General features: G+C 37.1%; 1 protein-coding gene across 3 annotated transcripts; it reads right to left on the reverse strand.

Moving 5' to 3' along the window:
- Positions 1-5,126: 5,126 nt before the first annotated feature.
- LOC122059720 lies at positions 5,127-20,174 on the reverse strand. 3 transcript variants are annotated; one of them, XM_042622732.1, is made up of 10 exons: positions 19,946-20,173; positions 19,094-19,876; positions 18,854-19,005; positions 16,715-16,921; positions 15,676-16,600; positions 13,213-13,740; positions 12,803-13,137; positions 11,701-11,793; positions 11,411-11,536; positions 5,127-7,522 (listed from the first exon to the last, which is right to left on the reverse strand). In XM_042622732.1, the coding sequence occupies exons 1-10, from the start codon at positions 19,959-19,961 to the stop codon at positions 5,747-5,749; spliced, it is 4,941 nt and encodes a 1,646-aa protein (XP_042478666.1). In that variant the 5' UTR covers positions 19,962-20,173; the 3' UTR covers positions 5,127-5,746. The 3 variants fall into 3 exon arrangements, with proteins under 3 accessions (XP_042478666.1, XP_042478667.1, XP_042478665.1); XM_042622733.1 differs by having other exon boundaries at positions 19,985-20,081; XM_042622731.1 differs by having other exon boundaries at positions 19,094-20,174.
- Positions 20,175-21,055: the final 881 nt, after the last annotated feature.

Here is a 21,055-nt window from a genome sequence, read left to right on the forward strand (position 1 = left end):
ATCAATTTGAGGGTGTTAATTGATTTGGTTCCTGCTGATCGTTTTGATCTTCTTTCATATATTTCTCTAATTTCTCAAAGTCAAACCAAACTTTGTTCAGTTCCAAATCGATTTCCGACCCTTCTTCCTCCTCAGTTGCTAGTCATCCTCTACCTTATTTCTTCCCCAATTTTCGCTTACGAAAATCACTGTCATCTAAATCTTCAACTAAAGAAGTGGAAGAAAATAAGCAGACAACTTCGTTGGATTTTTGTAGCATCGAGGTTGTGGTTGCTATTTCAGTTCTAAAATCAGAGATATTTGTATCTTCATATTCTTTTTGGAAGGGGGATTGCAGCGGCAAGGGTCATAGATCGTTTGGATAGAGTTGAGGTTGAAGGCGAGCTGCAACGATGGGGATGGTTTTGAGCTGGGAACAGTTCGAATCAAGTCCATCGTCAGTCGCTCCTGCTATGAGAGAGGAGGAAGACGGAGGAGAAAAGATTTAATTAAACCACGGAATTAAATCTCCCCCTCTTCAATAGCTACAGGAGATGGAGAAGGCGACCGAGCTAGAGAGAGAGAGAGAGAGAGAGAGAGAGAGAGAGAGGGGGATCGACGAATTTTTTTTGGAAGGGAGGCCGAGCCGATGATTGAGAAGAAGGGGAGAGGTGGAAGAATTAGGAGAAGGAACCATGGAGCGACGGTATTGAGCAGATTTTGTAAGACAACAATTACAAAAGGATGAGATCTTTTATTTTTTATCTGATGGCTAGTAGACATTAGCATACCTTATTCCTAGGTAATGTGCTAGCATACCTGTCATTTTCCCATATATATATATATATATATATATAAAATAATGTATGGCATGTAAATAGAGAAGAGAGATAAAAGGCATTTAAGTCGGAAGAGAGAGAATGAGCGATAACGATATTATAAGTAATCCCGATAAAAAAGTTTAGTGGATTACATATATCGATAGAAAACTTTAGTGGATTATATATATCGATAGAAAAATTTAGTGTATTACATATATTGATAGAAAAAATTAGTGGATTACATGGTGCGCAACTGCATCATCGTGGGGCCTTCGCCCCCCTTAAATTTAGAGTCAACGCTCCCTTCTTTTTGTTAAGGGAATGAGAGTGAGATACGTGTTTTCTATTGAAATCACTTTTCTGAGTTACACACAAAACAAAACTCAAAGGGCCCTTTAACATATGATAAGGAGGTCGCTTTAAATGGGATAAATGCCTTCTTTATTACGCACTTGGGGCAAGTGGAAAAGTTGGTAAGCCTCCTCCTACACAATTAGGGAATATATTATTCGTCTGTTACATAATAATAATAATAATACTTAAAAAAATAAATGATTGGTCTGAATTGTTGGGGCTTGAATAGAATTCAAGCTAGTCGATTAAAAAAAAAAAAAAAATGTTAAGGATTTTAGAATCATATAAACAATCTCATATTGTTTAAAATACAAGTATTAACAATAAAAGGATTAACTACATAACTTTTAAATATAGGTGGAGTTTCTAAACCAAGATCAATAATAATTCCTTTATGGATCTTAGAATACATAAACATTTAGATTTACCATATATATGATAATCAATGAGACACTCCTATTATATGAACCATAAATGGGAGTAGGCAAGTATTTGTGTGTAAGTTTAGAAGCCCCACGAGTGTTGGTCAGGAACTTCTGTCCCATGTACTTAAAGATTAACCCCTTGAAGATTACAATGAAGAACTACTCAATGGAGTTCCATCCGACACTACTCCTATCAAACAAGTATGTACTTCCAAAACCATAAAGGTAAAAGTGACAGCTGTATGACCATTAACTTCTATTTATAATAGAATCCTTAAAATTCTAATTCATTGCCACAATAGATTAGATTAAGAGTTTCTTAATCAAAGTGGGTCTATAACTGCTTGGGCTCAATGGATTAATCGGTATCAATTAAACTCACATAAAAATCCCAACAAAAGCGTCTAAGTCGTTATAAATTTTCACATTGATCTATTCATGTCGGATGTAGGATTGCTGTTTTCGACTGAACTCCCACAGGAACCCAAACCGACTCCCCTTAGATTCTAGGTTCCTCTTTTGGCCATTTGATCTCCATCCCTCTTGATGGGAGATGTTGGCTATGGGAGGTTTCCTTTTCCACTCCTATTATCTTTTTACTTTCATTGTTGTTAGCTCTTAGTGATGCAATGGACTTGCTTTAATGTGTGGTGGTGGTGGTGATAGTGATTGTGATTATGATGGTAATGGTGAGTCTTTGTCAAACTATATATACAATATGAAAATGGGGATTAAGGGAGAAAGAATAAGAAAGACTTCTTTCTTCTTATTTGTCGATTGAAATGTGTTTGAATGGAAGAGACGTCATTAATTTGTGGTTCTTGATGCATAAAATCATGTCACGACTCTAGAATACCTACCTATACATGTAAGTTTCACGTATGGTTAACTGATGTATGTGTCATTCTGCTTTCATAAATACTCCTCTATATTGCTATTAACAATGCATAAGAACATTTATGAAAATAAAAGATCAGATATGTTATACCTAACTGTATATGAAGCGTAAATGTATAAATAAGTGATCTAGATTCTCCTATTACACTCTCAATAAAAAAATAATAGTAGAAGATGTATAATTTTTTAAAATTTTAATTAAACATATCTTATCTTGACTTCAATTGACGGCAGTGTAACTAGGAGGGCATGCAACCCGGTTGTAAGCTACCTCAGTTTCAACCAAAAAGTTCCCAAACTAAAATCCCACACATGTGGAACATTGAAAGCAGAAAGGGATGGATTGTTCATTGTAATCATCTGATGATGACAAGGAATTAATTCATTTTAAAGTTAATTTAAGAGGAATGTGCCAAAAACATATCTTAAAGGATTTCGACTTGATACTTCAACTTGTTTCATCTGCTTTGTGATGAGAGCCAATTTGATATGCTTCTCATTTTCTTTCCATTCATTTGGATCTCTCTCTCTCTAAAGGAGATGTCTCAAAACTTTCAATTGTTTTTGAATTTTAATATAAGAAAATGTGGTTGTAGATGACCCAGAGTAAACTTTTTGTCTATAGAAAGGGTAATTCGATAATTTTAATTTATTAGATAAGTAGGTAATAATCTAGATTGGTGACGCGTAGAATTTCACAGATTCAATCATCTACTCTTACATGTATATGTCCATGCATCCTCATGGTACTATAGTCACCCTCTTCGCAATTTTGAATTTTTTGCTATTTATTTTACTCATTTTCTTACTCTGTTTGGACTTAAACTTGATATGCGAGCAAAAGAACTCGGGTTCTAGGGTTTTACCAGTCCACAAAATTTTAATTTTATTTATTATTATTACATGGCAAAAAATAATGTCCATCCAAGGAAAAACAAATCTTAAAAACATTATTAAAACAACATTCAATAATATTTTAACAATTTCTAAAATACTCTTTACGATTCCATTTCTGTGGCTCCCATAGAGTTGCAGGATTCCATTTCTTTGGCTCCCATGGAGTTGCAGCTACTAAATTTCATTCCTCATAAAACCATGCCAATCTGAATCATAAGTTATAAAATAGGGGAAAAATCATAAGTTATAAAATTGGAAAAAAAAAAAAAAAAAACTCAAAGTATGTAACATCCAATCACAGCCGTCCAATCTTTGGACTTTCTCGATCTTTTTCTTTCCATATATTAATGAAGAGTTTGAGATCACCTTAAACGGCTTGAGGCTTGTGATGGTCATGGGATGATTAAGTAAAGGTGTTCAGATGGGGTTCGAATCATTTGAGATTGGTTGTGCTTGTTAAAAGCCTAATCAGATGTTCTCTGCTCCCCACCTTTCAGTAATGGAGAGAATCATGTACTTTTGGAACCATGTCTCCTTTCTATTACTTCTTTTTCTATTCCCTAAGATCATGATTTAAAATAATTAGAATCAGATTGGTGGAATCGATCAGGACTGATTCTGATTTGATCGTCGACCTACTGTAGAGAGAGTTCATGGAACTAGATTGCTAGATTTCATATCTAAGAGATCAATTCTAGGGTTTTTGGGACCTATTCCAAATCTAAATCAACAACAAATATTGAAATATCCGAATCGGAATCAGCAAAGATCAATTTCACCCCGATTCCAAACTTAAAATCCTTGCTTAAAGCAAATTTTCCTTCTCTTCCTTGAATCCAGCTCAACTATAATGTACAGTCCTTGCATGCAAGACAAGGGCATTTATGTCAGTGAATAGGATAGGTTTTGGGCAAGTCCATGCAGGTGAACGGAACTCATTCTTCTCCGTTGGTTTTTCATGATGCCAAGGACAGAAAGGACTTGAGGATACACGTCCATGTCAAGTAGGTTATAAACAGAATTTATTATCAAACCACAAAAGCCTTTCAGTATAACTGATTTCATTTTTTACACAAGGGTAAATGATGTGATTTCACACATAACAGTACCAAGTGACTCAAGTGGTTAAGATTCCTTGTTAAAAGGGTAGAAAGGAAACGACCTTTTGGTGGCCAGAAATTAAAGCATCAAATTATTAAGCTAAATTAATACATACAAATAAATATGCTATAAAATTTGTCAATTCACTTGTACCAAAAAATATATATTTGTCAATTGACATCACATACATCGAATACCAATATCTTGTAGGATTTTGGATCGCCATGTGGAAGTTATAATGAAATAGACATTAAAAGAACAATATAACATTAATAATAATGGGCAAATGACACTTTGGATTAACCAACTTAAATCAAATTTACCCCCATCTTACTACTCTTCTTCCCATTAACCTCCTGTGGTGCATGTGCCCTGTTCTCCCTATTACTATACATTATCAGCAAGATTCATTTTGTTCAGTCATTTAGCCTAATTTGTCAATTTCAGAAAGACCAAAATATTTAAAAGGGTTAGAATGTAGAATTTTCTAGTGATTATTTAGGAAGTACAGAGTACAGACTCAAAAGCACAGGTAATTTTTTCAATAAGTGTTGGTGATAGTGTGGGGATAGCAAGTGTTCCAAATTATAATGATCGTTATATAGTTCTGGAATATCATAAATCATCGCAACTGAACCTCCAGAGTTACAAATTGAAAGAAGTAATAAAACACATTTGATTACAGAACTATATAATCCACACAGCCAAACAGGCTTTGTGTAAGAAAACAAATATTGGATTCATTCTGTTCTCCTTTTGTACTCATAAAAAGTACAAAACTATCTGCAACTATTCTATATCCATTAGTTACATTGTATGGCATTCACACGAGGGTTTTGTTACTTCTACCCCTTCCCTTTCTAGTGTTCAGGAAAAAAAAAAAAAATTAGTAAAATAGGATTCCATACTTCCACTTTACAGCCGAAAGCCCGTCATGAATTTCCAGGGTAGTTACCTGCTTATGTAACCAAAACCCCCTTCAGTCAGCTTCCTATATTGTATAGATGGTTCTCCAAATCACTGCCAACATCTAAAACCCCTGATCTTAAGAGAACCGACAACCATAACTTCCATGATGTTTCTACACGAGATTCACCTGAGCATACCTAAGCATGTTTGAACTACTATGCCTAGATTGTATCGAGGCCTCCACTGTCCTTGTGTCTCCACCCCATAGTGAGGCAGCATAATTTCTGAGGGTAAATACTGGTCTGAAAGGCTGTGATTTCATTCAGAAAAAAAAAAAAAAAAAGATGAAAGGGAAGTAAAACGTCAGTCCAGTTCTATGCCCCTTTCTTTCGCTGCTATAGCAGCAGCCATGTTCCCTGTCATCTTAGAAAGGTTGAAATATGATTTCCACAGCTCAAGGGAAAATGGATATAAAGATAAAGCCCTCTGATGGAACCTCTCACACATTTCCTGAACTTCTACTAACTTCATCAAAATACCTGCACCTTCTACCCATATATGCTCTGGTGCCACTGGGACAGCCTGAAAGATGGAACTTACCAAAACAGAGCTTGCCCAGAAGGAAACACCAGTGGACACAATACCAGCAGAGTTGGAATTCGTAGTAATCAACTTACTAACTGATAAAGCTAAAAAGTAGTTAGCTGGCAGAATCTCCATAATACCCTCAACAAGATCCACCAAATCTGATATTCTATTGTATTTTTCTGGTAGCAGAGATGTGCCATAACAAACTTCAAGAACCAAGTTTGCAAGAGAACAGTCAAAGGGTATTGGAGGCAACATCTTATTAATGAGCTGCCGAACTCTAGGCTTCTTGATGTTTCGTATAAATTTTCTGGATAATAGCTCAGTGAAGGGAAAAGACCGGGTATCAACCAAATATCTGTTCAGAAGACTCATTATAACACTCATAGAACTAGAACCTATTGATTCTGACTCATCCAAAAGGAAAAACATGGCATGCTCTCTAACACAGTGCTTAAAATCCTCAGTAGCAGCTACCTGCAATGCTTTATCCATTGCCAAACGAGCCCCAGCCTTGTCTTCCTGCAAGAATCTATGAAGGGAAAGATTAAGCAACCCAAAGTATTTATCCCTGGTGTTAGAAAAAGCAACGGCGTCGTCGGAAATTGAACATGGAGGTGATTCCAAAGAAATGTGTAAATCGATATCCTCTGAGACATCTATTCCATTCTGAGGATTTTGAACTTTCCAAGTAGATTGAGACCACTGAACCATCAGTCGTTTTGCAAAATCAACTCTTCCATTCTCCAGAGCAAATTCGGCATGCTGGTTCCAAATGCATTGTACTCCAGGGATCTCTCTAGGCCAGCCGTGCAAGACCTCTTCAAACCTTTTAAAACCCAAATCCACAAAACCATCCTCACAAAATCGAGCGAAGGTCAGAACAAGTTCTAAGCAGTTCGGGTACTGTTTAACATATTTGTGCAACAAAGTTTTACAGCAATCTAAGCCGTCGAGTACTGCGATACATCTAACATGATTCAAAGATATCACGTGTGCTGATCTGAGAGCAGTTCCCTTTTCATCCGAATCACCATTGATACAAGAAGCAACTGATTCTACTGCCATTTCCATCAGTTCTGCAGCCCGATGCTTCTCATCAGCCGTTAATTGAATGAAAGGCCAGTCTATAGAAAATGGGAGTTCTTTCTCACACTCAAACTGCCGTACAACTGCATCAGGCAGTTTTTTGTACATCACTAGGTAAACACAACAAATCCAAAAAATGCATTTGTCAGACACTGTTAAGCATGTGAGGATGTCTGAGGGCAACATGGAGCAGACATCTTTATGATCCAGCACCAGATGTAAGAGTGCATAGATTCTTAAGATGGCCTTCCCTATACTTCCAGACATGCGTAGGAAATCCATCATCTGTAAAAACAGATCCAAGATGCCTGCACTAGCAAGCGCTTTATCTCCATCAGGAGCAGATGCATGGCGGCAAAGTGCTGACAATGCATTTTCATATGCAAGCAACCGATCATTTAGCTGTACCCGACTGTTGATGTACATTAGCCAGAGCTCATAAGAATCGTCATTAGAGTGTATCTGGTGAACAAGATAAGGTGTTGCCATACACATTTGCATTTCAGTTCTCCAAGAGAAAAACAAAAACAAGAAGATAAAACAGGTTAATACTCTACATTTCAGAATCTAAAACAATCCAGAAAAATAGAAGTGATAAGGAAGAAAAGTTAGGTTTCTAGAGCACAGACAGAAACAAGGAATGAATGAAATGGAAATATTAATGCTGTGACATTCACAAGCATCCTTTTTGTCATATTATTCTTCTTATACTTTTCTATTATATGCTTTCTTCCCTTAATTCATTGTGCATTTCGTCAACCAAATCAAAACCATATAACCCCTAACCGCACAGCTGACATAAAAGTAGAAAACAACCTCCAATCAAGACACTGGCCAAAACCGACCACTTCAATCATTCATGTTATTGCTCTTTTTTCCCCAACTCAGTCATTACACACAAATTTATATGACTGGTCAATGATCCACAAAGCCCCTTTTCACAATCAATTCCTCCCAAATCCATGTCTGAACTTGAGAGTCACCAATGAACTTGCTTTTGGTCAACAGCACCCATTTGAGTTTGTATGTTATCTCCACACCTAATACCCACTGCTGCTGTTTGTGTTTTTTAGTGTTTTAAAGAAGCAGGTCAGCTGGTGGGTTGTAAAAACAACATTTTTTAAATCAGTAATGGATCAGGTCTATTGGCAGTCACTGATCCATCCAATTCAGCTGATACCAACCGACAAAGATTGGCCAGATATCACTGAGCCATATCAACGGCAGCAGCTGATGCAGTTAACGAAGTTTGTAGGGATTTACTTTGTTCTGTTATTTTTGTAATTTTTATTTCAGTTAGATAATGTTAGTTGTCTCCGAGTCAGTAGGCAATTGAGTCAAACTACAAGTCTATTGTCAGTTTTTTAGGCTCCAATTAGGAGACCTTATTTCTACTTTAAATACAGTGTGTAATCAATGCAAGATCAGATTTTGGAATGAATTTTGAAGTTTATGATACCTTCATTGGTTGAGGCGTGGTTACTATTGTACTCCCTCTCTCTTCCTTCACCTTTCTCCCTCCTACTCCCAGGTATGATTCCTCTATTCCTGTCCTTTATTATTCTTCCTCCTCCTTGAGCAGTTTATTTTCTGTTCCTGCAACTATAACCTACTGACAGCCTTATCTAGTACCTCAAACTCCTTTGTTGCTCACTCTGAGTCTTGAGATCTGGGCCAAAGGAAGTCTAAACTTGGGTGACCCAAACCCCTAGTCTCTCTTCCCAAACTACATGTTCTGTTGTGAGAATCAAGTACAAACAAGGACTGGTTCACCTTTTACCACTATAGACCGTGAGTAGCAGACGTTTTACCTCTTTTGATTTCTGTTTTGAACACCCATCAATTGGAGATTGTAGATCATTGGGTGATTGAACCCTTGAGTTTCAGCCCGATTGACGGTCCCATTGGTGAGTTATCTTACCTGACTCAAATAAGTTCTTCTGCCTTCTATCTGCTAGCACGATGTTGAAGACAACCAGATGATTGTGCTCCTAATTCCTACGTATATTTTGTTTTGGGGAAGTGTTTCCCGTGGGGGTGTGTGGTTCCTGCGTGTGCACGAGGGCCAATGGGAGCGTACGAGGAAGCATCAATAGAAGTCATTTTCCCTTTCATGGGGGGTGGGCCGATCACCCCCCCCCCCCCCAAAAAAAAAAAATGTCTATGCATAGGGGCCACACTCCCCACATAGAAAACATTTTCCTTTTGTTTTCCATCTTTGCCCCGCCCTATTATTCTAATTTTGCTTTTCCCTTTATTTTTATTTTGTTCCAAGATGGTCCCTATTCTTTAAATTTTATTACCCATCAAGTCCTTACTTAGCTACCTTAGTTACCCCTTAAGGATTCCCCAATTACAAATCTTTCACTCTCTTATACACCAAAATATTTACTGTTTTATAATTAGTGCTTTTGGTTTGAGTTATCTAACACATGGTGTGCCCATAGGGAGACCAAATTGTAACCCAGGTTCTGCATCAGCCACCAATCCAACGTCGATACTGTGCTTTTAAATCTAGAGTATGACACAAATGAAGACCAAATCGGGTTCGTAATTGCAACCGACCAGAACTTGTCTCTCATGTTCCCTAGATTACATCAGGTGGCTATTAATAAAAGCCCGTAATTAGTCAATCTTCTGTAGTGGTTCATAAGGAAGTAGTATGTGTACCTTAGTTTTAAAATAAACTGCTTCATAGACAAAATGGAGCGATGCTCAAGTTGCTTACACTAATAGGCCAAAAGGAAATTCCAAGTAAAATCTTACTGCGAAATTCTGTCTGGTTGTCTAATGAAGAATGCATATAGATATGAATGCGGGATAGCTCCTCCAACCATGGAAATAGAGGACTCCAATAGGCAAATAGAAATTTTCTCTAGAGGGAGGAAACAAAAAACATCATCTTCTGTCATCTCATGAGATGAGAAATTATGTCTCAGTATTATCATGGTCTATTTGGTTGGGACGGAAACAACCAGAGGAGCTAAAGCCCGTGAAGGGGGCCCAGAAGGAAAATCTTATCCCACATGCAAAATATATGGGGGATTTGGAAGGTGAGAAACAGAAGGCTTTAAGGCAAAATTAAAGCCCCTGCCCACTCTCTTGGACATACACTCCAAAAATAATTTAGTGCAGTCAAATTTTTTTTTTTGGTGGGGGGGGGTGGGTGGAGGCAATTGATTGCCAGTGATCTATAACTAACATATTGTAGATGTGATGAATGTTGCATTAAAAGCAATTTTGTCCCCCTCCGGTTCATCATGTAAACCAAAAATCCAATTGATACAGTTTATTGAAGTATTGAAATGCATTCTCTATTATTGCTCAAGATTACAATATTCTTCTAGAATCTCCTACTTCTGGCGACTATCAGGAGGCATTTCTCACAAGTTAAATCTTCTAAATATATTCACTTTTGTTAGTAGGAAAGACTTCAACACTAAAGCTCAAAATCATGTGACACAATAGCAAAACTCCTGTCTGATTGAATAACATGCTAGGTAATTTGACATGCTTAGGTTTCTCCATACCCTTCACAGTCCCTCCAAAGTAATTTGGTGCTTTCAAATGAAGGGGACAACAAAAATGTTGTTGTCCTGCCATTGCTGAAATTGACATCAAAGCAACAGTAGTCAAAGAATTTAGATCTACTGTAGGCCAAGTTTTCCAGATATCTAAGAAAATAATCACTGGCAAAGTAAATTTCAGTAGAATTCACTGTTCGGTAGCTCAGACAGAACATGAAATATTGTATTCTGTAGTTTTCATCAAGGATAACTGCAGAAAAATCTGTTTCACACACTTGTATCTATGTGCATGCACATTAGTATCCAAACATGTGAAGAGACTATAATATGGTTTCAATTACTCCACAAATTTGAACCATTAGAGATCTTAAATATTATAAGCATTTACCACACAGCCCATACGATGGGAGCATAGCAAGTATATGTACAAAAGCATATAATATAATGTATTACTGCTTAGTACCAAATCATAGCGTATCAAACAATTTCCATTACACAATAAACCATATGATATTGGACTACCAAGTTACCCAAGAGAGCAGTATATCTAGATGAGAAAATGCCATTCATAAATCATAATTATTGCCAAACTGCTATGCCAAAGAATGAAATTCTTTAAGTAGTCGATCAGAACTGTAAATGGCATCACTCAAATCTATGAACAAAAGAACTTGAACTCTGACTATAAGCACCATTAACATTATAATCGATCAATGTCAAATTATTAGACCTAGAAAATGAGATGTCAGATTTTAGCCATCGATATTGTTCAAAATTGCATACCCTTATTCCCCATAAATATAAGGAGAAAGAAGCAACATACCGCATGCGAAAACATGTCATCTGTTCCAATTTCTTTCTCATTCCTATAGTAAATATGAAGATAAACAATCCAGAGGACCACAGATGTTGGATCAGTCTCAAGAGCTCGTGACAGAACAAAGGGAGCCTGCAAAAGAATACTAAGAAATGTAGAACATAATAATAACCAGTTATAGAATCACAAACAGATAGGATCTTTATAAGCAGTTTATAAATATGCTAAATATAAGGAAATAATTAGCAAAACGTGCAAGTAATATTGTATTAATATCAGCTCATTGAAAACAACACCTTCTTCTTTGCATCTAACTTCCTGACATCTTGATTGGAAAGTGTAAGTGCCATCTCTAGTGACTGCTCAAGATCTCCTTGGTTGAGCTGACCCTAAAGGGACCATACAAAAGATGGATAGAGACAATCTCAGACATAACTCAACAGAATGCTTGGACAATTATTTCGAAATCATATTGGAAGAAACAGAAACATTTTGCATGAAAGCACCATAATGAAACTGAAAAAAAAAAATCAAAAATCAAAAATCAAAAAAATCAAAAATCAAAAATCAAAAAAATCAAAATATGTATAGTTCTGCATCCCCACCCCCACCCAGAAAAAAGCCTGATTTGCTTATTTAATTGGAATGTAAAGTTGGTTGTTTAACAAGAAAAGATACTGAATTATTCTTTTGTTAGGTTGTGAATGAACAACATTAGTGGCATAATAATGAATGTATAATTCAATTAGTGAGCGAAACAAATGCAAAAATGTAATAGAAATTCATATATATTTAAACACCAACAGGAACAATATGAAAGATACATAGTTAAAGAGCAAAGAACTCATAAAAAAAAAAGTATCTTTAACTAATATAACATAAAAATGCAGATATCCATCATTTAATAAGAGATCTGCGCTTCGGTACTTGCTACTCCCGTCAAAATCATCTTTACTGAACTGAATAGCAAGTGAATAACCTGAACATTTAATTAGACATACACATTCCCTATGAAGAGGCGGTAAACTGAGTCAAATAATTTCGAGCAATTAGAAACCAAGATATGGAAACTGACATAGAACATACCAGATGCATTGGCAGACAGAGCATGGACTTCAAATAATAATAATAATAGACAACAGATGAGTGGACGGCCTGCACGCAGATTCTAACGTGGATATTACACCTAATTGTGCCAATTGGAAAGATGATGTGGAAAATTTCACCATTGAATATGTACGGAATGGTCTATGTTAGCCACATGTCAAAATTCAGGCTCTCCATGTAATGCCCATGCACTCCCTTGTGAGCAGGTCGTCCACATAACAATAACAATGATAATAATAATAATAATAATAATAATAATAAAAGCAATTGAATAGGAGAGTAATGACAAACCCTCGCTTCATCTTGGCTTTGAAAATACATATATTGCCTGTTCCAACTCTGACGCACATCTATGCAACCATCATTATGATGAAAAAATTGCACTTCTGCAGGTAGGTTTTTCTGAAGAGAGAAGGGAACAGCCATGGAAATGCTGAAACCTTTTTGCCAGCATTGCCCAATACTCCGAGCCAATACAGAATGATATGAAAGCATATCGTCTTTAAGAAGATCAGAGCCAACAAAATATGTCAATGGAGCTAACTTGATATCATGGTGAGGAAACTGAGAAAGCTTGCATGCACCAGTAAACTTTTCAATTTGTGATGATGGTCTAACATGACAGTCTGCAAGCAAATAATATTTAGAACAATGTACAATAAGAAATCAATATATCAAAGTTCGTAAGCTAAGATACATACCAGCACTACCAGGATTATCAAGCCGCTTGATATTTCTTTGAGAATCGTCTTTGAAATGTTGCCAACAACATTCTTCATCATTACATTTGCCTCGGAGATCAAACATGCAAAATGACCAAAATGGATCAACTGAAAGATCACAGGTGTAAGAACCCATTTCTCCCATACCTCTTCCATTGCCCTCAGTTGAACATGCTCTAAAAATTTCTAGCAGTATATCATTACCACTACCACCAGTGTCCGCTTCATGTGCAATATCATATCTGCAAACTTCCAGACCTCCAGACTGGAGTTCTCTAAATCTTATAGGGGATGTAATCATTACGTGACCAAATGCACTCCTCATATCTGAAGGAGGTAACAAAGATGGAAACAGAGTTGAAGTACATGGTTCTGTCAAAGAGGAACTGTGGTGGTCAGGATCAGCAGTTATGCCAGGCCCAGGATCAAAAGAACACTCATCTTCATGACATTGATCTTGGATCTGAAATGAAAGCTCGCACGTACTTGGTTTTGACCTATCAGCACCTAAAACATGAAGAAATTAAGGAGGTAAAAATGATATTTGGAGGAGAGGGGCAAGAATGTAGCTCAAGCAGCAGTAACAGATACAATCAATGTCACATTGTATACCTAAGACAAGGTTATCACAATTCAGGATATGAATGTACATAACTCAAGAGGACTTTGCTACATTTCTATGAAATGCTCACTCTGATTTGACTGTAGACTAGTTAAGATTTAGAGAGTCAGAGTATTACCTCCAACAGGCAACACCATCCATAGCATAGTTATTAAGACGGTAGGGTGACGGAAGCATTTGAGGGTCTTTTAGAGCACCTTAGCAATAAGGTAGGCATAAAGCGTCGCCTTATTGACTAAAGCGTTCTTATGTAATTTTTTTATAAAACCATTCTATTTAACTCAAATCCTAGTTGAATCCTATTACTCATATGCTAAATAAATATTAAAGGTTCATACTTCATACCAATGCATTATACCAACGTGTAAAATTGATTGGGGGGGTTTATACATTATACATACATATAACCTTTTTAAAAAAGAAGAGATAGGTACAGAGCTCACCATAATCTTCAATAGAGTGAAGAACAAAGGAAAAAAAATCAGGTAGTTTGTATGAAGAACAGAAGAAGAATGAAAAAAAAAGAAGGGAAAAAAAAAGGACAGGTACAGAGTTAAGTTAACCGGAGGCTGAAGAAGAGTGAATAACTCAAGTACAGAAGAAAGAAAAAAAGGTACAGTATGATGAACAGAAGAAGAAAGAGGAGAAAAAAAAAAAAGAAAGAAGAAGAAAAAAAGAAAGAAAGAAAGAAAAACACTCATCGTAGCATGAACAAGAAATAAGATGAGAAAAAAAAAAAAAACCAAAAACGTAACTGTAGAGGGGGTACGATTGTTCGCCAGAGTAACCTCACCGCTGCCAGAGAAGAAAGAAGAAGCCGGAGCAAGATCAAAGGAGTTCCTGGGGGGTACGATTGGTCACCTGGTTCTTCCTTCTCAAAATCCTTGACTCAAAAGTCCAAACCTTCTGTGAGAATCGTGTTTTGGTTTTTTTGGTGGAGTACTTTAGTTGTTAGAAACTAATCCCATGCATCTCAAGTGCATCCAAGATCATATACTTACCAATCAAAAATCAATATTTGGAATCTATCTAAAGTAGTTTTAAAAAGTATTAAATTCTAAAATGTTCATAATGCACCCGCTTTGTGTATAAGGCGTCATAAGGCGTCTGAGGCATCGCCTTATAGCACCTTATCTCATGATGTGGTCGCCTTACGTGATACCTTTAATGTGTGCTACTGCCTTATGGCCTTTGGACCGCATCAGCGCCTTACCAACGCCTTAATAACTATGATCCATAGTTCTAAATCTCAGTCGAAACTATGAAGTTTAGACCGAAATTTCCCAGTTTCGAGCAATGTCGAAAGGAAAACATCAGTCAAATTGAAAATGTTACCGGTTTCAACGATATTTCACAAATTTCGGTAGTTTAGATCACTTTCGACCAATTTATAAGGGAACTGTTCTCATCTAGACAACATATGAAATGTTGAAAACAAATTTCAAGACAACTTTACAGAAGAAAAATAAATTTTGAACTATAAGCTAATGGACATGAAATGTGCAGAATACCAAAAAAATTTGTAACATCATAGAGATATGGGGACTCAATCAAGCAGACAAAGCAACAAATGCAAACGCAAATCTAAGTTAGTTAGAAAAAAAGATAATTAAGAACTCAGAAAAGGAAGCAATAACCGGACTGGCCAAAATGTTGAAAGGAAATTAATGATCCTAATTGGTCACTTCTTTTATGAGAACAATCTGAATTAATCATTCACATATTTACTTCCAGTGTGAATCACAGGTAGAATCTTTAAGTTGAAAAATGGAAGAAAATAAATGCATTTGACCCTAGAATATAGGAAATTGGGAGAGTACCTCCAGTGGCCGAAACTTGGTTTGGCTCTGCCTCCTCGAATAATTGGTTCCTGACACTAATAATGGTAGTAGCCTCATTTCCAATGTCAATATTAGCTCGTTTGTCACCACTACATTCTTTACTGAGATTCTGATGACTCTTCTTCGACAAAGTTCTGTTTCCAAGTCGCGCAAACAACTCAGACCTTAATGAAGCTTCAAGAAGGGCAGAATCATCAGAGCCATCCATGAAATATTTTTGTTTGGATCCATGGTTGGTGTCTGATTCCCTTCTTTCAGGGTCTTCCTCCTTGTTATTACGTTCTAGCGTGACTTGAACAGCTCCGTGGTCAGAAGGAAAAGTCTCTTCATCTTCATCCGCTGACATATTGGGATGGTTTGATGGAGTACAGATTCCATTTGCAGTATCGTTGTCCTTATGATGCAACAATTCAGACGTACTAACATCAGGCTCACTGCAAGGTTCAGATCCTAAATTTTGTCCACTCATATGCTGGTAAGACGTATTGACTGCACCATACGTACATCGAACAGTTGAATCACGGGTAAGCTGATTCAAACCGTCAAGCTCAGCTTGCATCTGGTGGTGTAATGTGGGCAATAAACCCCCATTAGCTTCAGGAACAATATGTGAGGAATCCAACCCAATCCCCATCTGTTTATCCCACCCAGAAGTCCACAAAGAATTAGAACCCTCCATTATGAGAGCTCGTGATTTGGCTGAAAACAATTCTCTTCTCTGATAAAGATAAGTACATCTAGCATTAGCCTCTGCAAGAGACCTTTGGGCTTTACGATAAGCTTTCAGTGCGTTTCTTTCTTCAAGCTCACATCCATGCCTAAGCTCTTGGGCATCTTCCAATTCTTTGTCTAGCAGCTCCTCGATTTTAACTAAGGATTGCATATCCATGCTGTTATAGTTCACCTGATTGAACAAGCCACAAGGCATCTCTATCAATTAGTTGGAAGAACTGATATAGTCAAAACAAAATATAGGATGACTGCAACAATGACTTGGCTTTAAGACCACTCTACTTACATCAGAAGCCCCCAACTTGCTTTCAGAAAAATCGAGGTAACACTTATCACTTGGATTTTCAGATGCTGGATTAAGTGTTCCACCACAGGATATAAGCTCATTGTACTCGCTGCTTCTCACCAAGTTATGATTAGATGTCGCTTTGTTCTGGAAGAATGTGAATGACTGGCTCTCCTCAAATGTACCAGAATGCTTCAATTCAGTGTGCTGCAAAATATAGCATGGGTATGATGAAAAAGCATTGGACAATGTTTGATCAGTTAAACCCTAGAATCTCATCACGTGTTCTTCAGGTTAATCCTGACATGAAACTCTTTCAAAACTACGTAAGTCGGAAATATCACAAAAATCACAATGTTGTACAAAGCTACAAAACAGTAACAGCATTGCAATTGTAGTCGCAGGCAATTAATGAGCACATTTCCAGAAACATATTCAACCTCATTCATTCCCCCTCTCTTTTTTGTTTGACAAGTGCAAATATTACTTAAATTTACTTGAGCAAAGATAAGCAAAAGTAACAGCTAATCTGAGTGACATCTGGCATAAAAAAGCTAGAAGAAGGAAATGAGCTTGCACAACAATCCAAGGTTTCTGGTCAAAAAGTATGCATAAACAGCACTCTGGGCCACCTGAGGAGAAGGCTTCATGAGGATGCCCCTTCTAACACAGTTATGAGAGTCACAACATTTAGGGGTGGCAATGAGAAGCCGGCTCCAGCCTGGGTAGCCCACCAAAATAGCCTGGACTTGGATTTTCATAGACGGCCTGGCACAGCCTGATAATCAGGTGTCTACAATATGAGAAAATCACCTTGACCACTGCTCCAGAGAAGGGAGGTTTCCTTGACAATCAGGTGTTAAGTGGATCTTCTCACCACAAGTCTGAGAGCTACCCTGGTTTCAAATACCCTTGTTGGTTCATAGCTTGAAGACAATAACTCTTCTTACGTTATTGAGTTGTCTTATTAAATTACTATTGCCTTTATTACATGTCTCTCCTTCCCTCCTTATTTATGTCATGCCATTAAATTATTTTCTATCCCTACTTTGCCATTTTCAAACACCTTTACTTTACCCATGAATTTGCAACTTTCCTTTGTTAGAGTGCCTTCATTAATTTCCAGAATTGCCATTCATTAGACTGGACCCATAAGCAATCCGAGTAGGGTTTTGGAATCCGTATCAAGGGTGATCATGACTCAAGGGTGATCATCAAGTCAAGCCTCTCTTGATGGCCATGAAGAAAAACCAGCAATACATAATAAATATAATTTTTATTACTATTTACTATATAAAAAGGCAGTCATATACAGGTGGATTTATCTCTGTCAGCTCTGTGAACTGGCTGGTACATTTTTCCTGTGTAGCTCTGATGTTGAAATTCCAGCCTCAAAAGGATAGAGAGACTGCTATTCCTTTTTCGCAACGAGTTTTATGCCCTTTCTAATGAATTCCTTTTAACTTGTCCAAAAATAAATAAATATATAACAGTACTTAGTGAAACTGACCTAACATAAATATACACAGGAACCATAAATAACAGACATTACATCTAGAAAAAATAAGAAACACCTATCGTTTCATTGCATTTTCAAATCTGGCAAGCTCATGAATTAGAAGCAATATAAGCAGAAACTGTATCAAGAAAAACCTCACAAATCGCTGCCAGTACACCCCACCCCTTTTTTTCCTTCCAGGAGGGTGGTTAAGTAGCTGGCAAGACAAACTCGAAATGCAAAAATACTACATATCCACTAGAGACAAGAAAAGCTTGTATGCCTAGGCAAGCTTTTTCTTTCCCTCACCCTCAGGAAGGGGAAAGGGGTTGAATAAATAATTCCATATTTCTGCATGTAATTGATCAGCTTTACAAAAACGGTCAACTTGAAATCGCTAAAACTAAAATTTTGCAATATTTGTAAGAAGCAAACTGTAGACTGAAACCAGCACAATAAACAGAAAAAATTCGGCATGCAATAAATCAGAAGACAATGGAAATGTAGCTATCCAGCATAGTGAAAGGTCATATTAAAGCAAAGAAATCACGGCACCCAAAAACGCTAGATATACAGAAACGGTGGATCAGGATTAAGGAACCCCAGTTATTGTAAATAAAAAAGAAACAATATAAACTTACCGGTTTCTTTGGGGAAGACATCTTCAGTTGGAATGCAGGCTGATCATCTTCTCTGGGTGCTGTCTTAGGCAAACTTGAGCTTTGATTGATCACGGTAAATGAATCCAACAGATCACTGCTCTTGTCAGACTGATTGTAATTGGTAGAGATGCCTGCCCAGACAAGTTGTAAGTCTCAAGCTTTTTAGGCATCTCAAAGCTTCATACAGTATATAGTGTGAGAAAGTAACATAAGACTCACCATCTTTCACTCTAAGTTGATTTCCAGATGAAACAGGAACCTGCTCATCTTTCTCTTGCACTTCATCAATACCTGGATCAGTTGTGGCCACACGAGTTTCTTTGCTACATTGATTGTAAGCTACCAAATTGTGGTCTGTAAGATGATTGTTTTCCACAGATGGCATTTTTAATTCTGGTAAAGATTTTGTTGCAGGTATATGCATCGGCAGTAGGCCATCTGAATTTAACTTACGGTGAGTAGGTTCACTGAGTTTTAGACGTTTCTTGTCCTGTTCATTAGAAGCCAACTGTACAGTATTAGAAGAAGCTAATCTACCCTTCTTGGCTGCATTGCTGATTGGCTTTGCACCAATGTAATCCATAGATGGTCCTGAAATTGTTTCCTTCTGTTGGCCAGTTTTAAGCTTCAGCTCATTTTCTCGAATGGCAATCTGCTGTCGTAAGCTCTCTAGGTTGTCACTTTTCCCATTTATACGTTGGTCATTTCCACAATCTCGGCCTGCCACCATCTTATTGGCAGGATCAACACTTCGAACAGAAGAGCCCTGCTCAGCAGTAGATGGTCCTGAACTCCTAGAACTGGCTCCATGGATTTTAGTCATTGATGGCAAGGAAGTACGACTAGGCACCAATTTCTTTGGATTCACTTGATTACTTGTAGTTCGTCGCAAAATTTCTGATTTTGATTGCAAAGAAATAGGTGGTTTCTTATATCCATCGCTTTTCTTTTTTGCAGTCTTTTCTGTTTTATCTCCTTCGGAACCACTTCCACTGTCATCATCTGAAAAGCTTATCACAAGGTTATTTTTTGCTCCAGAAGGCACACGCCATCCAGGAGTATTGTGATTACCTAACTTAGATGGCATTGGATTCGTCCCAAAGTGCTTACTGTAATTTTTTTTGCCAGAAGTCCAAGGTTGGATGTGACTGGAACTTGCAGGACCATTTCCAGACACAGATTTCCCTGCTGCACATTAGAGAGGATCTGGCAGAATAAGTTATATTCATATGGACAATAACTACTGTATGCTACACAGTGGCCTCATTGCTCTAATAAATTATCACCTGAAATGAAGTTAAGGAATGAAACAAAAATATAGTCATTCTGTGTTGTTGTAATATTTGCTATGCATAGGCTGCCCATCTTCTGTGTTTATCTGGAAATGAGAGCCCTAGTGTCCTAATCTTGGCATGGGTAGCCATAAATGTAGAGCTTCCAAATGCCAAAATCTGTCATTTTTGTCATATTTCATGGTATTGAGATTTGGTTTTATGCCCCAATTTTTCACCCCTTAATCCCTTCAATTGATTTCCACAGAAAGATGCTCTCCTTACTGAAGCGAGAAACTACTAGATTAATGGAGGATGTCAAGGAAGATAAGGAGACGAGGCAGGAGAGAATTCACCATTCTTCAAAAAAGAAAGGAGGAGGCTGGAGAAATTTTCATTAAAAGAAAAGGGAAAAGAAAAGTGGGTGTGTTGAGAAAATGACAGTTTTCCCCCTTGTGATGAGAAAATGACAGTTTTCCCCCTTGTGATGTGTGTGTTCTTCATATGAAACACGTGTGGTACAAATTGGAAGTTTAGAAAGTTGGAAATCCATCTTTTAATTAGCAAAGGTATATTATATATATATATATATATCAAACAAGTGAGACTTTCAGCTGTTTGGATATGCCAAAGCAATAGTTTTGAATTTCCCACTAAAGACTAACTTAGTCGGCTATTGTTGCTTAATCTGAACTTTCTAAATTCACTTTTAGCTTAATCCAATATTTTGAGTGAATGTATCAAAACATATACCAATTTCCTAAAGAAATTAAGTCCCAATCCCACCATATATCATTTTTATCAGGCTTTGCCTCTCATGAAAAAGTTATCCAGTTCCTAATGCATTAAACACTAGTAGTAACGTTTTACACAACAACAACAACTAGCCTTTTCCCGACGAAATGGAGTC

This window comes from Macadamia integrifolia, chromosome 13 (genome assembly GCF_013358625.1).
Source record: "Macadamia integrifolia cultivar HAES 741 chromosome 13, SCU_Mint_v3, whole genome shotgun sequence".
Classification (NCBI taxonomy): domain Eukaryota; kingdom Viridiplantae; phylum Streptophyta; class Magnoliopsida; order Proteales; family Proteaceae; genus Macadamia; species Macadamia integrifolia.

Excerpts from the sequence above, each read along its gene's own strand:
- LOC122059720 (XM_042622731.1), bottom strand. The coding sequence starts at position 19,961 with ATGCCATCTAAGTTAGGTAATCACAATACTCCTGGATGGCGTGTGCCT. Across the intron at positions 19,006-19,093 it reads TCAACTTAGAGTGAAAGATG|GCATCTCTACCAATTACAAT; the intron begins GTGAGTCTTATG and ends TTGTCTGGGCAG. Across the intron at positions 13,138-13,212 it reads TGATAATCCTGGTAGTGCTG|ACTGTCATGTTAGACCATCA; the intron begins GTATGTATCTTA and ends ATTTGCTTGCAG.